General features: G+C 36.4%; 1 protein-coding gene and 1 long non-coding RNA gene across 2 annotated transcripts; one reads left to right on the top strand and one right to left on the bottom strand.

Annotated features, from left to right (window-relative positions):
* Positions 1-4,611: 4,611 nt before the first annotated feature.
* Positions 4,612-8,201, bottom strand: LOC103960710 (indole-3-pyruvate monooxygenase YUCCA2-like). The gene is made up of 4 exons (XM_009373192.3): positions 7,214-8,201; positions 5,934-6,182; positions 5,681-5,803; positions 4,612-5,434 (listed from the first exon to the last, which is right to left on the bottom strand). The coding sequence occupies exons 1-4, from the start codon at positions 7,904-7,906 to the stop codon at positions 5,189-5,191; spliced, it is 1,311 nt and encodes a 436-aa protein (XP_009371467.2). The 5' UTR covers positions 7,907-8,201; the 3' UTR covers positions 4,612-5,188.
* Positions 8,202-12,649: 4,448 nt separating this feature from the next.
* LOC125469708 lies at positions 12,650-14,558 on the top strand. Its single transcript, XR_007251916.1, has 2 exons — positions 12,650-13,805; positions 14,181-14,558. It is a non-coding gene; the product is annotated as an uncharacterized LOC125469708 (long non-coding RNA).
* The last annotated feature ends 1,818 nt before the right edge of the window (positions 14,559-16,376 follow it).

Here is a 16,376-nt window from a genome sequence, read left to right as displayed (position 1 = left end):
GAGGCATTTTAAGTGGGATTATATAGCTTTCATGAGTTGAAAACTTTCACACCCTTCCAGACCTTGATATGGTGTACGTATATAGTGACAAAATTTGAGAGAAATTGACAATGACAATATTGGTTTTACACAAGGCCCGCGGCTATGAAATTAAATGTTATACATTGAAAAAACGTGTTGCTAACTCAAACCAATTTTAGCTAATTGGTGGGGAATGATCTTGTAGTACTGTTATAACACATATATAATTGTGACGGGTGGGCAAACCGTCATTCTCATAGGACTACTAACCCTAATCAATGTATATTGGTCATCTTACTAAATAAGAAGCCTTTGACTCGGTTGCATGCATGTTCATGATGTTATTAATTAGTCAGCTATGATCGTATGAGCTATTACATACTACTCAAAAAACACTGTATTATCTGTTGTATGTAAGAATTTATCGAGAACTAACTCCAATTGTATGATTATCGAGAACTAACTCCAATTGTATGAGAAAATATATGTTGCATGTAGGAATTTTTTAACGGACATTATAAGAGAAGTGTGGAGAGAGATTTCATCAATGGTGAAAGTGGAGGGTCAGTATGGGGATCGATGGATGGGGCGCGATGGAATGATTGAAGAAGACAAGTTGCAAGTGGTGGTCAATAATCGATGCATGTAGCTAGGTAGGTAGTTCAATAGAATAGCTTTAGCTAGCAAAATTTAAGTTGGGTATGTAGAGATGGAAATATTATGCAAACATATATGTAGGATTGGAAACATATATTTGGACATACGTTTTTGTAGCTTTCATTGTATAATGTTTTCACAGATTTGAACTGTTTTATTTCATGTTCACCTAGATCATTCTTATAAAAAATTATACAAATCCATTACCATTAAGAGATTTATTTGTAATTAAGAAAATACATAAATACAGTTCTACAAAGAAAAACTAAATTTAATCTAATGATAATATATCTTCAAATATGGGTAAATTTTGGTAGAGTTATTATTTGAAAAAAGATATAAACATAAACAGTTTAATCGTTGAAATACTATACAAAATGAATTATAAAAAATATTTGTCGCGACCCCAAATTCTAACCTCTGTATATAGTGAACATGTGGTCTGCGAAATTATAAAAGTGACGGTCGATCGAGTACGTGGTAGCAGTCATGTCCATCTCGAAATTCCAACTGCCTCTGACAATTCGTCCTGCTCCTACGCACGCCCTTGCGCCTGCATGTCTTGCCTTTTTCATCTGCTTTATAAAGTGACTCTATTGTATCAAATTTAGATCCGTTTTCATGCCATCTGGTTGCTTGACCAGATTTGCTCGTCGCATCTTTTTTAGGGTTTACTAAGCTTGGTAATATAAGACTTATTCATTCATTTAATCCAACGACTTTGAGAAAAATGGTCCTGCAGAATTTTTTAGGGTTTACTCAATTATCAGAGAGTTACTTGCCCTAACCAATAAATATTTAAGGACCACAAACAATAAAGGCAGTAAATCTATCAAAATTCGACGGTCTAAATCGACCAGCATGTGTTCATACACTGAGGGAAAGCTGTGCCGGGGGTGCCTCACAAGGCTCACATATTATAGGCCTGGCTATCACGTGTAATCTGGACCATTTACGTCGTAATTTGCAAGGCAACTAAAAGGTGGTTGAGGGCCGGTCAGGCAATGTTTAACGCACAGCAACAGATACCCAGAACTTGAAAACCCTAGTTTGCATATAATTAAAACGGATGGAATCTCTGTTTTAGGTAAAACTATGTATTGTATTTGAAAAAATAAGAATTACACAAGAAGAAAACTTAGCTCATACTTTAAAGGGAGCAGACGAGTCAAACTAGATGTAAAATTTCGGATTGTAGCAACTATGGAACTATTCTCAAGGAAAGCAAGTAGAAGAAATTTTAGATGTTTCTTGAACCAGACTTTTTGTAACAAGAAACGTTTGGAATTGAGCCAAACAGTGAGAAACTTCGTTAGCTTGTCGGTTGGATGAAATTAATGTTGTGATTAAATTAAAATTCCAACCAAATTAACGAAGAATATAAAATTGCTATCTATAAAGAAGAGGGATTCACTGGGGACTTATTCAGAAAAAAAGACGAAAGAAACAAAAAAAAGATTCTATATATTGGCATGTCGGTGGGAATTCAAGCATGCATTGCTTGGGATGGATCCAGCTCATGCAAAGAGAGAGAATTGTCACATTATCTCATCATTGAAACTTTCCTTCTCGACTATATGTTGTATAGTATAATTAAGAGGACTTTAATCAAATTAATATTTACAGTTATGGGATCTCATGGGCTTTAGGGCCACCGGGCAATTATTAGTAGGGCACACTTGCTGGTCCTGATTAGGGTTTTAGAAGTTGAAATCCCTCAGTCTCACAGATGTTGATACTCTCTCTCTCTCTCTCTCTCTCTCTCTCTCTCTCTCTCTCTCTCTCTCTCTCTCAATTTACTCTAGTATTGTCTTCATGCTGAACTTGAAGATTCGTTTTGTATCATGCTTCATCAATTCCAATCGGTCGGAATAAAACCCGCCAACGACAAATCTTTAAAACCCTAACACACACCCTCAATTGTAGCAAGTGTATTTGTCAATGTCCGTATCACTGCTTCTATCCCGTTTTTCTGTTTTCATTTTCAATTATATATCTTAGACTAGTTGCACCATTTTTATCACATCACATGGCTATCCTCTCATGTTTACTCAGTAATCATCATATTCAAGTATTTACCATATATATAATTTAATTACTAAAACTTACTATGTTATAATATTTTATTGATCACTACCAAAGTTCAAGGTGTGAATGGTGTTTTTTGAGTTTTTCGTGTTTGTTTTTGGCCGAATATACCTTATGAAAATGGGAACGACGAAACAATTCTAATTGCCACGACTAAAGATGGATTTTGGTGTTTCAATGACGTTTTAGTAGGTCAAAAATAGTGTTTATGTTGTATGGTCTTTTTGGATTTTTTTTAGTTTCCCGTTTTATTGTCCTTCCGTAACTATGATTGTATTTCAATCAAATTATCTATTATTATTATTTTTTTGAGTCAAGTAATAGCGTCAATAAGTTCTATCATTATGGTAAATAGCCACTTGCAAATTATCTATCAATTGAAAATCAAGAGTTTTTCTCAAACGTCCAAAGTTTCAGAGTCCTATCTAAGGATGACTGCTTGTGACTCATTTACCCTATAACTTCCGCTCTGTCATAAATTGATATACTTTTCCTTTGTCTCAATCAAACAAAAAGTAAGAAGTTTGATGTCAACTATCAGAATAATAATTCAGAAGTTAGTCATGATCACCAGCTAAGAAATGATACTGATCCATCCAGCCCCGTTGATTGGTTCACATATATAATTTTCAACATTCAGGCATGAATGTGACTTCATTTATATTCACAGTATATATGTAATTGGCATAAATGTTAGACGATACATAAGTATTGACAAGGTCAAGCAGTTGTGGTGGATATATATTCTAGGAATGCTCATGAGTCTGGAAGCCGCTGGTAATTGTGGTCCGAGAAACTGATAGGATATAAAGACTGACTGAGATAAGGGCCATAAGGCAATAAGGATAACAGTTAATGCAATTCATCATCAAATATTTGCAAAGATTATTATCTGTACAATACAGATTTGAGATGCGGATGATGATCATGATTCATGAGGGCCACTATCATCTTCATGGACACGGCGGGGACCTTTTTATTAATTTGGCGCAAGGAACTTTTCTTTTTTCTCTTTTCAAATCCTTTTTTAATTTTTACCTTCTCATTAGATACTTTATATATATATATATATATATATATATATATATATATATATAGGGATTCCCATTTTTCTAAAGAAATGGGGACACCCTCTTAACCATTGAATTTGACTTTAATGAAATTATATAGGTCTGTGATTTAATCTCAACCACACAATTTCATTAAAACCAATCTAAATGTCAAGAGGGTGTCCCTATTTTTTTAGAAAAATGAGGATCCTTTTGTTATATATATATATATATATGTATGTATGTATGTATGTATGTATGTATACGGGTCCTTAGGTTTAGTTCGTTTGAATGTTCTCTAGGTATTATATACAATTATCAACATATAATGAACAGAAGACCAATAAAAACACAAATTAACCCCTCAAAACTCAATTTCATAGTTCAAACTGCTTTAAGGCTCATTTGGAAGTATTTTTAAAATGAACGGTTTTGAGTTCCAAAAGCACTTCTTCAAGTGTTTTTCTAAGATTCACTTGCATTTTTACTAAAGATTAATTATAAAAATATTTTCACAAAAAACTCTTTCAGTCATTTAAAAGCAATTTCAAACCCCGTCTAATGTTATTTGCACATTTGGTAAGTGAGAATTTGTTTTTTTATCGTTTCATTGTGGAAGTGGTTCTCGGTCACTAAAGTTTGTTAACAGTTTTCAGGATACCTCGATCACACCGCAAATTCTAGTGCCACATTTAAGAACAGTATTAATCTTGAGCTTGAAAGCGTTACATCAAAGAACTACGATAATTATGTACATGAGAAAGTACATACAAAAAATTATAGATAGAATCATATCTTGATGAAATATCATATTTTATATGCACCAATCACAAATACAAACAACAAAATGCACCTTATACTTCACATTTCACACCACCATATCATAAATTCAGTTACTAAAAGATATAAACCCTAGAAAACCAAACCTGAGAAACCCCAACCCTTTCCTGATTAATTAAACATTAATCCTCCTAATATAATCCTATCTCTAGCAAACTAAAGTTAAAAAGTAGTAATTTACAAGATGTGAAGGTACACATTTGATGATGAGAACCACCACATCCATGACAGCTAAAGTTTCTCCTCCCCAATGGCCAAAAGAAACATTAAGCTTTTGTTGCACCGGACAACCTTTAGGGTTTTATTATAATAACTGAATGATTGGAAAATCTCACAAAACCAATTTCTATTTTGTACCCACGCTTCACAACCCTTTTTCTCTTCACTTTTTTCCTCCTCCAAAAGCAGCTGCATGAAGTGATCATTAACTTGTTTTATTTTATTTTTTATTTTAATGATCTGATATTCTTCATCATCATCAGTTGCATAAATTATGCACGCAGGTTGTTTTACTTAGTTAATTGACTAATTAATTAATTGAAAGTTGCAGGTTGTGGTGGCGGTGGCGGTGGCGGTGCACAAGTAGTGAAGGTCATAAAATGCGTGGCCTTAGCTTTCCAGCTATGCTCAATATCCTCTGCAATCCTCGTTGCATCAAGAGATGCACCCAGCAGGCCACGTTGTGTAAACCCCACTGAGTACAACCCACATTCCCCTTTCCACCCGTTTGGGAATGGCTTCCGAGGCAACCCATCTTTTTCAGAAAACATGCTCGTTTCCTGATCACAACACAACAAAATTTCATCAATTATATATTCCATATAGCTACTTTCATGAATAAAATAATATTATTTATTTATTCAGACAAAGTTGTCTCGACATAAGAAAATTGGCGAAATTGATCAATTTTCGAATTCGACTTGGTAAAATGGTTAATATCTTAGAATGTCGTCGATATTTAATTTTAATCTTTTCAACAATTAAAATTTGATTTCTAATCATTTAATCCTCAGAATGGTACGTACCTTCAACCAAGACATTACATTGCTTCTGTACCCCGTTGCATATATGATGGCGTCGAAATTCTCTACTCTTCCATCTATAAACTCCACAGCTTGATGTTTTAGTTGCTTTACTGCCTTGCAAACCTACAGGGTTTTTTTTTTTTAATTTTTTTTTATATATAATAATTAGTCATATTTAGTTTGAATTTATGCATAATGGAGAGCGACGTGATAAGACGGCGTGATTCACTTAACTAACTGTATTATCAAGTACCTTGATGTGGCCAGTTTTGATCTTAGCAAGGGTGCCAATGTCCAAAACAGGAGTCTTGCCAGTCATGCTCTTGAGCTCAAGAGGGCCACGCTCCGGACGGTGGATTCCAAACCGAGCAGTGTCGCCGAGCATGAAGCGTGAGACAAGAAGCAAAAGATGATCCACAAGGCGCATGGGGAACCACTTGAGCAACCACATGGACAATCCAAAAGTTGATATTCCAAGTATCTCTTGCGGCAAGATGTGCACCTGCAAAACAAAACAAATTTAGAATTATATGCAGAAAGAAAATTAATAAATTAAAGGTTTTTTTCTTATACATCCCATAAATAAATTTAGAATGATATGCAAAAAGAATATATTAATAAATTACAGAAACAAGAATTCAAACTTATTGCAAATAAAAAAAAATACACTATGCACTCTAACTAACTTGGTTAATCTCAATACGCAACAAAAGAATTTTCTAAAAGCATTAAAGAAACAAAGGACTGGAAGATGATAGCTTGTGTGTGGGGGGTTTCTTCTTCAATGTATATTCTAGTTGAGAAATGCTAAGGAAACTCGACTCTCTCTATGAACTTTTTACCATCTCATTATTTAACGTTAATTCTCGTACTAATATTATAAAACATTGTGCCATGTGTATACGACTGACTGATTCTCTGTAAAAGAACAGTTCTATATATGGGAAAGCTAGCTAAGCACATAAATTTTTTCATACATATATGGTATTATGGCATAAGATTTTGTGTTTCTGACCAATGTTTGCGCATGCAAACAAATTCCAAGAAAGTAAAGAGAAGAATGAAGGACGTTTTGCTTAGAGTCTTCGTTTACTATAGTGGTTCTAGATCGAGTGCATGGCAAGCTATAGCTAGCCTGGTCAACAGCATCCACCACTAATCTTCCCAGAATTATGCATGTGTGTTTAAAGAAGAAACTTTTAAAGTACTTCCATGTATAGACTGTTTAAAGTAATTCACAACTTATTCTTTTCATCAAAAACATAAGTTCTCAAATTAATTACTTAGTCTAAAAGACAGAGGTACTATGAAATGGACTCTTAACATTACTTCTTAAAGTAATTAGGCAAAAAGTAGAAGCACTGAGATGAAACCATATCAAGCATGGAGGAGAGTTCGAATTAGATTCTCGTAACTTTTGTGTGGGGTAACTGCTCTACCACTAAAGCTGTATTCCTCCACAAATAATGAAATAAATCGATTTATATTCAAGAAAAAGAAACAAAAATTGGGTTATAAGTTGAGTATGCTCACCGAATCCTTTACCACTAGGGAAGGGCGTGCATTGTAGTTGCAAAGATCCAAACAAACCTCCATGCCTGAATTACCACATCCAACTACCAAAACCTTCTTTCCGCGAAACAACTCACCACTCTTGTAAGATCCAGTGTGGACAATAGGCCCACCAAACTCACTCACTCCTTCAAAATTTGGCACAACTTCCTCAGCATTTTCACCAGTGGCAACAATCAGCCATTGACAAACATACTCAGTCTCCTCATTTTTCAATCCCATAGTCTTAACAAACCAAAGCCCATATCTATTATCATACCTTGCACTCACCACCGTCGTGTTGAAAGCCGGCTTCAAATCAAAATTTTCAGCATAAGCATTCAGGTACCCCACGAACTGCTGCTTTGTTGGGTAAGTAGGAAAATCTGAAGGAAATGGCATGAGTATGAGCTCACAGAATTGCTTGGGGAGATGAAGCCGGAGACGGTCGTAGGTCTTGAGCTGCCATAACGAAGCTATGCAGTTAGCTCTTTCAAGTATCAAGCTTGGAATGCCTTTTTCTTTGAGACAAGCAGCAACTGCTAAGCCGGAAGGACCAGCTCCGACGATGACCGGCCCTGGAACCCATATGCACTTTGCTGTAGGTTTAGTTTCCATGTTCGCTTCAAAAGGATCATGAACTCGCTTTCCTTCCAATTCTTTCAAAAAGTCCATATACGATCAGTGATTAGATATAAGCTTCAAGTAATACTACTTCTACTAGTAAAGAAAGAAAACCTAATTAGGGTTACCCATGAATGAATGAGATTAGGATGAGAATTGAGAGGGACAATATTGGGACATAGAGAGAGAGAGAGAGAGAGGGTGTACTTTTCCAATGTGGGAAATGAGGGTTTGGTGGTTTTGTTTTGTGCAAATGGAGGGAGAGGCACAGAGTTGGTGAATTGAGGATTTAAAGAGAACACTTTAGCAAACAAAAGTAGAGAGTGAGTGGGAGGAAGGAAATATGGGATCGAGGGTGTTCACAATGACATTGAATTGGGTTTCAATATATATACACATGGTAGGCATGGCACGGTGGTAAAAGTTGTAATTTGAGTGCGATATCTTTATATGTTAGTAAAACTACCATTAACCAACAACAACCTCCTCATCACCCACCTTATCACAGAGAGAGAGAGAGAGAGAGAGAGAGAGAGAGAGAGAGAGAGAGAGAGAGAACGTTCTAGTTACAAGGACTAGCAAGCTAGTTAGGATATATACCCTACTGATGAGAGTACTTACTAAATCAAACACATAGTAGATAGTGGTGACGACACGATGAATAAGAAAAATTTGTATGAGTATACTGCTAATGTGACATCTTGTATTAATAATAAAATGTCATTTTGTGTAAAATTTATTTAAAACACAGTATTATATAATGGGTAATACTAGGAGATAAAATTTTTAAATCAAATTATGTAAACCAAATGATATAGTTGTTGATTATTGGATTATTAGTTAAGTGTTAATTAACGTGCTTATTTTCTATTGGTTACACATTATTTGATTTGCAAATTTGGTTTAAAATTTGTGTAATGCTAGGAAGACTGAATTTGTAGACCAAAACTTGTAAATTAAATGATATGAAAGTTGGATTATTACTTGAGCCTTGATAAACATGCTCATTTTTCTTTATGACACATTATTTAGTTTGCAAATTTTGTCTACAAATTTAATCTCTCTAGCATTATCCTTAAAATTTTAATCTAACTATCATTATCCTTATACAATTAACATAAAATGCTATAATAATTGTATACTATACCGTGTAAGTTGCTTTCGATGATAAGCATCAATCCCATGGTCAACCAATATATATGTAGGACGGAATGGATATTTTGGAAGGGTTAAGCAAGAATTTGATGGACCCCGACAGTGGAGAATCTCTTTGAGCAAATTAACATTGACGCTACTGATATTTCCATGGAGACTTCCTAGCCGTCTGATATTTCCATTGACGCTACTTAGTTAATGCTTCTTCTTCGGGCAGCTGGGAGGCTTTCCCCATTCTATCTAAAGCTCTGCGTCTAAGGGGTTCCTTTCAGGATTGTCGCTAGTCTTGGGTTCCGAGATCGGCCAACGCGGCGGCGCATCGGTTGGCGTCGAGAAGTAATCCGGAGATGTGCGGTTTAACTTGGGTTAATCACCCTCCATTTTCGCTGGTCCATGTTTTGAACAAGCATAAGTTACCCTGCCCCATTAATTTTTGGTTTGGTAGGGGAGGGGGTGACGTCTTTGCACTTGGTGCTGTGTCGTTTGCTTATTTACCCTCCTCCTCTGCTTGCTGCTTGTTGTTTTCTTTGTTGCTTGCCTTTTGTGGGCTTCTGTGTTCGCATGGCTTCGGCCCTGGTTCAATGATATCCAGTTCTTCCAAAAAAAAAAAAAAAAAAAAAGAAAAAAGAAAAGAGCTCAAAGATTGGGATGGATGGTCATAGAGAATTACAGGATGCCAATCTATGTCGAAAAATATCGGTCGAGAAATTAACCAGCCCCACCTCCTGGAGCACTTAATACATCATAGCATCATCATGATGATCACAAAAATGATTACGTTGGATTCACAGATATATAAATGTGCCATGTACGTTCAATGTATTTTTTTTGTGTGATCCAAAGAAATAAACTTGAAGATTGACACTTTAAATGGTAGATGTGGTTCAGGGTGTGTATCCTCCCTTAGCCACGTGTCAACTTTCTGTGATATGAGGATGTGATTGGAATATTTGTTATTGGACATGCACACGTGGCACTGTGCTGCCTTAACTTAACCGACATATTTTTGCTCATAAATGATGATAATGCTTATTATTCTATTGACTACCGTTGGATAAGTTTGATTTAATTTATTAAATGCACAAATCTCAAAAATTCAAAATTGTAGTCCAACGATATGATGATGCCACCACTTTTGGGTGGTGGGCAAAACTGCACTAAACTTGATCTTAATTCTCCTTCCAAAAATGGGACATCTTCACTTTTACGTATTGGAATATCATTATGTAGTTTGAAGAAAATACCTCTATACTATAGATTGAATATAATTTACAATTTATATTCACTTAAAATCGAGGTCGGAGGGTAAAAGTGGAGTGCTAAAATCACGACTCAATAAGTTTTATGAAGTTAATCAATCCCAACTTAAAATATGAGTCTCATATTTTTGGCACTCCTCTCCTATATAATCATGGATGAACTCGAGCCAGCTAAGTGATTACGTAAAAAGAAACTCGATCTTTCACTAAGAATAACCAAAATATTAATCTAAACAAAGGTGGAAAGATAGATACCAAAACATATTCAATATTTATTTATTTTTATGTAGAATTACCTATTTTATTAGAAGTTGAAATTGTATGATTCTTCACCTTACACGTACAACCGGTCCCCATCGATCACTTACAGTTTCCCCAAGCTTTTGGTTGGAGAATGTCTGGGATGCTAAGTGAGAATCAAAGTAGCCTATTTGAAGTTAAAAACCCGATTGCCTTGTCACAATTTGCAATGGCCACTATGTAGCCCTAATTTGGAGGCAGAAAGCCAAAAATGCCATCTAGGTTCCAAATTCGAATACCCCATCATTTTGGAGAATCTCTTTCCTATTTCTTGTTTGTTTTCTTTGAACAAACCTAAAACCAAACATGTCACCAACAATACTCTCTCTCTCTCTCCTCCAAGATTCTTTCCTTCATTAATCAAACGCTAAGTTATGTTTGCTGCATGCCTTACGTGCACAAAAGCACATTTACAAATCCCACTTCTGAATTCCTCTCTTTTCTTTTGATTGTACTTTCCGCGTTTTCTTTCCATCAAAATATAAGCATCTTAGTGCCATACGTGTGTGCTTTCGGCAGCTCAATCTACTAAAACCAGTAACAATTTACAAGTGAAGATCACCATCACAAGTTACATATTTGAACAGAAATAATAGCAGAATTTTATTGGTGACAGAACAGTTGCAAGGGTGTCAATTTGGGTACATTTACTTTAGTGTTCATCTAAGGTAAGTTCACACACACGAAATAACGAATAATACTTTAGTAATTGAAAAGAAAAGGAACACTACAAATTCGATGACGTACTTATTTCTAATTCAGTTACAAAGCACTATTTTTGAAGAGAATTAACACTAAACCTAATAAGCAATGTATTTAAAACTTAGCGAGCAAGAAATCCTAATATTTGGCCCACAAGAAAAACAAATCTTCATTTTCAACACAAAGATAAAAACTTCTACACGACCATCATAAAAAACAAATGATAATAAACAGATCTATAACTACATTAATATACGCAACAAACTTATATCAAGGCACACAAAATTTGTCCCTAAACAACAAGGGTGTGTAGAGGTTAAGGTCATTGTGGCCTTTTTCTTCTTTTTCTTTTTTTCCAAAGGAAATCTCACTCTTCATATTTGTTGCCAGCAACCTGGCCTTTAAGGACGTCACTGATGAGTCACTTCTTGACCTAATGATTAAATTAATTAATGTCATTGTATATGCGATTGGATGGCTCGACGAGGGAATGTTACTGGGTCAACTATACCAAAGTACATTTGAATTGTCTATTTTTCATTGATAAAAACCACTCATGCAGCAAGTCTATATCACTATGTACCATCTACAAATATTTCTGTCCATCGTTTGTGGCCATCATCATGATTGAATCTGATAGATTTTCGGAGAAGAATCCATGCCTGGAGAATCAATGATGCCATTTTACGCCAGAATTTCGTACTTCTGTCGGATCCTCCCTATCTCATGATCGTGCTTTTGTAGGTAGATGTTGTACACAGTGTAACTGGAATAAGGGCCCTTCTCAATAAACCATATGGATACAGCTGTATAGGCGTGTTCGTATGTATGAAGTTGTCGAGGAGTCCAAACAATGGAAACTAGCTCCGCCATTGTTAATATGATGCTAAGCACTTGCAGGTACACGTTAGATAAGTAATATGAAAAATAACTCAAGTCATTCTATATAAGGTTTTTTCCTTTATCGATGTGAGATTTTTTTTTTTTTTTTTACCTTCACATCCTTACACACCCTCTCACATGTGACGAATTTTCAAGCCAAACACATGGACAACAGGAATTTGGTGACGTAGTCCACGTATGACCATTGGGCTTCACACGTAGGCCAACCTGACTCTGGTACCATGAAAAAGATTGTTCAACCATAAAATTAATTAGCAATATGGGGAATAACCCAACCTCGTACAAGCTCTTGCAAAGCTTTTTTTTCACCGATGTGAAACTCTTTTATCTTTACATCTTCATAAATTAAGGGTGTATAACATGAATTAGGTTAAGTCTGAAAAGCGAGTACAGAGTGATGGATACGATTAGGTAAGGTGTAGGGTTGGAAACCCTCCATACAGCTTGAGCTGACAGTGTCGTAAAGCGAGATAGTGGTATTAGTATATTGACTAATTAAGTTGTACACTGATAATCCCTTTGCAACTGCATGCCTACGAAAATTATACATACTAAAACTAAAACTGGGGTGGGTACTGTGGATGATCAGTGGGCGGACCATTTTGCCCCTCGCTTTTTCCTCCTTTTCCCCTTTGTGTCCTGCTTGGTGCGGTGGAAAGAACGGGTCGTCTGGCATCCTGGGTCTGTATGCTTCCACATTTTTCCTTTTTGTTTAGCCCCTTCTCTGTTTTGCATTTTGTCTAAACTGTGCTTTATCCTCGGTCTTCCTCTCCGGTTCTTCTTCTTCGATATCTCTGGGTTGGAACATATTGGGGCAAAAGTTTGTGACTTTTGTGCTTTAGGGGATCGTATTTGTGGTCTCTGATTTGAGGGGGGTTTCCCATCTTTTTAAACCTGGGGGTCTGGGTGTTTTTTCCACCCTGGTAAAATTGCTTTGCAAAATTTCTGGGGTTGCGATCGACGGTGAATATTTTGCGGTCTTTGCGTTTGTTTCCGTCTGTTGTTGACGGATTTTGGCCGGATCTGTTTCGAGTTTTGTTTTTCGTTTGACAACCGGTCTTTTTGCATGGCTGGGAAACTAATTTTATGCGACTGAGGTATGTTCTCTAAGTGGTGTTTTGGGTTTTGGTTAATTTGGATGAAATTGTAACCATTTTGTTTTGGGTCAGTTCTGATCATGTGCTGCGACTTTCCTGGCTAAGAGGATATTTTGCATTTTGGTTCCTTGATTGATCAATCGCAAATTTGGCAGTGCCTCCATTGAAAGGTGTTAGATTAGAATGTGTTTGTAACTTTTTGGAAGAAATGAGGGGAATGATTGGAGTTTGGGTAAATTTGGTGTTAGGTTAAAATTCGTTTATAATTTTGGTGCACTGTGCATTGCCAATTCGTAAAAAATTTTACATTGCTGTTGATGTCTTGCATGTCCACCTTGCAAAGATTACAAGGTATGTTGCCACTCCTCATGATCTCCATATCTATTGCCTAAATAATTCTTACAAATATTATATAACCCGTGTCAACTAGCAAAGAGCTGGATCATGTATGGGGTCCAGACATTTCAATCTGGAATTATCTTATATATATTTGTATGATGAAAAAAAAAGATACCGCCTCGCGCAACTTACAAGGTATGCTTTGACCTATGCCTTCGTAAATTTCGTTCGAATCAATGCTGGTTGTTGTTGTAAATGCATTTCAACGTATTTAATTTTACACCCGTAGCATCGTGCGAACACAATTGCTAGTTGTATCTAAATTCTAAATTCCTAGTGACCTTTAATACTAGGCATACTCACTTACAATGTCAACAATAAAAATTCCTTAATTACTTTGTATAAAGGCACCATACGCTAAATCTGACTAATCTCATATACGTACCTCTTATCCCCATTAAAATTTAGTGCAGAAACAGAATGTGACCTTCTGGAATAAAAGCAACATCAAGAGGTTTGTTTGTTTTTTTAATTTTATTTTAAGGGGACCTGCTGGTGGCTTCATTACAGGAATTCATTTTTTAAGAAGCCGGAAAAACTCACAGAGGCATTTCAACCTTCCCTTAGCCACCTTCTTATGATTCACCAGCGTCAGGAATCGAACTCGGGACGTGCCGTGTAGAATTCTCAAATGAAAGACTGAAGAGTGAAAAGCATAATCCAATGATCTAAACAAAGAGTAGCACTCCAAGGTTCCAGGAGATAACGTAAGGAAATTAGTAATTATTTTCTTGTACAGTAAATGATTTCCTCATGTGGTAGATAAACTATAACAGACATTCATTAACTGTCGTTAAGCTCATAATTAAAGATTAATTAGTAGGATAAAGTGTGATCTTAGTCGCTACTTTAATTATATTGGTAAATTAGGTTAAAGAGAGTTCGCAATTTGGAAGGGTCAGTTGTGCTTGTATATATGTTCTTTGCTTCTTCAAGAATGAATGTCAACGTGAACTGCCAATTGTATCAATTTTCTGGGAAAAGGAAAGGATCAATACCATTCTCTTTCTTTTCCCTAAAATTGTTTCCAGGAGCTTATCTCTTCATATACAACTCGATCGTTAGAATATATGTTGAAAAAGATACCGTCATGAGAAAATAAAGCATGACTTGACACAAAATAATAAGATGACACCTTTCCCGGCGGTGCTGATCACCAGAAACTATATATAATATTATTTCAAAATGAGATTAGGGACATTAGACAGATAAATTACAAATATATTAGTGAAAAAATATCTTAGTGGACATCAATGATATTGGTGTATGAGGAGACCTAAACCCTTACCCTTGTTGCCGACTTGGAGTTCTCATTGGCTGGAAAAACAACCACCTGTAGTAAAACCAAAGGTGATCTCGACACAAGAGAATCACCTTGAACCTAATCCTAGGAACCTAACCCAGATCCACACCACCGTTTCTTTTTTCAATGGCTGAAAGTCATGCAATATTGGGTTCAACCCTTGGGCTTGCTATGCTAACATCCACAGTAGGTGTTTTTGGGCTTGCTGTGCTAACATCCACAGTGGGTGTTACTTGAGATTACCCATGCCATTTTTATTGGTAGCTATGCACCCAAGACATACTGGGCGGGTGTAGTCACCTATCCAATTTATCTCATGAATTGAATGTCATTGCGTGTTCTCTCTTTTAGAACACCTTTGGGCGTACTTGCCGACCATGTTTTGCTTCCCTCCACCCTTCATCTCAAACCTCAAGTTTTTGGTTGTGTGGCATATATCCATCTTCACAAAAATCAACAAAGCAATCTTGATTCATGTGCAGTGCGGTGTGTGTTCCTTGGCTTTAGTCCTCAACAGAAAGGCTATAGATGTTATCATCCATCACTTAACATACGTACGTCACTATGGATGTAACCTTTTCTAAAGACGAATTATTTTTTCCTCCCAGCCATACTCCTCGGGGGGGAGACAACCTATTGACTTTGCACACAACCCAAGTGTTACGGACCATGCTAACCATACTGCCCGTGATGACCATGATGACCGTCCTCACTGTGAAGACCGTGCTGCTCCAGGTGATGCCCATTTTGGGTTGTGCCCAGAATGTCAACCCAAGTAATGAACCTATCAGTCCAATTGGGCGTAGTGAATGTGACAGCCCATGTAGGCTTAACAAATCCACCGATACTAATTTTAGGATAATTGATGTTGGCCCGAGTGGGCCTACATTAGAGATAATGGTTGCACTGAGTGATGAGATAATTAATGGTGGCCCAAATGTGCCTGGTTTGGTGATTGCAGCTCTAGGATTAAAGGAATAAAATGAGCAACAATAGTGAAGTAGAACATGTCAGCCCATCTCATACTCCTCAAGTACACGTCTATGGTCCAACGGGTATCTCCGAGGTAAGCTCTCGCTCAAATGTTGTTCAATCATCTTATGTGTTACCTCATTGAAAAAATCATGGAATACTACTAGACAGGTACTCTCCATAAGGAAATGTGCAACCAAAATACTGTGCACTTATTCAGCAGATAGAAACTATCAAAATACCCACCAGATTGGAAGAAGCCTTAAAAGATCCGAAATGGACAGAGGCAATGCAAGTTGAAATGGACGCATTACAAAAGAATAATACATGGAATGTGGTTGCACTTTCTAAGGGAAATAAATCAGTGGGATCTAAGTGAGTGTTCAATATCAAACATAAGGCAGATGGAACAATTGATAGGTACAAGGCAA

This window comes from the organism of the source record quoted next, unplaced genomic scaffold, assembly GCF_019419815.1.
Source record: "Pyrus x bretschneideri cultivar Hongxiangsu unplaced genomic scaffold, Pyrus_bretschneideri_v1 Contig44, whole genome shotgun sequence".
Lineage (NCBI taxonomy): Eukaryota > Viridiplantae > Streptophyta > Magnoliopsida > Rosales > Rosaceae > Pyrus > Pyrus x bretschneideri.
This window is presented reverse-complemented; position numbering and strand designations above follow the sequence as displayed.

Coding starts and splice junctions, on each gene's coding strand:
- LOC103960710 (XM_009373192.3), bottom strand. CDS start 7,906: ATGGACTTTTTGAAAGAATTGGAAGGAAAGCGAGTTCATGATCCTTTT. Junction 6,183..7,213: donor CCCTAGTGGTAAAGGATTCG/GTGAGCATACTC, acceptor TTTGTTTTGCAG/GTGCACATCTTGCCGCAAGA. Junction 5,804..5,933: donor TCAAAACTGGCCACATCAAG/GTACTTGATAAT, acceptor AAAACCCTGTAG/GTTTGCAAGGCAGTAAAGCA.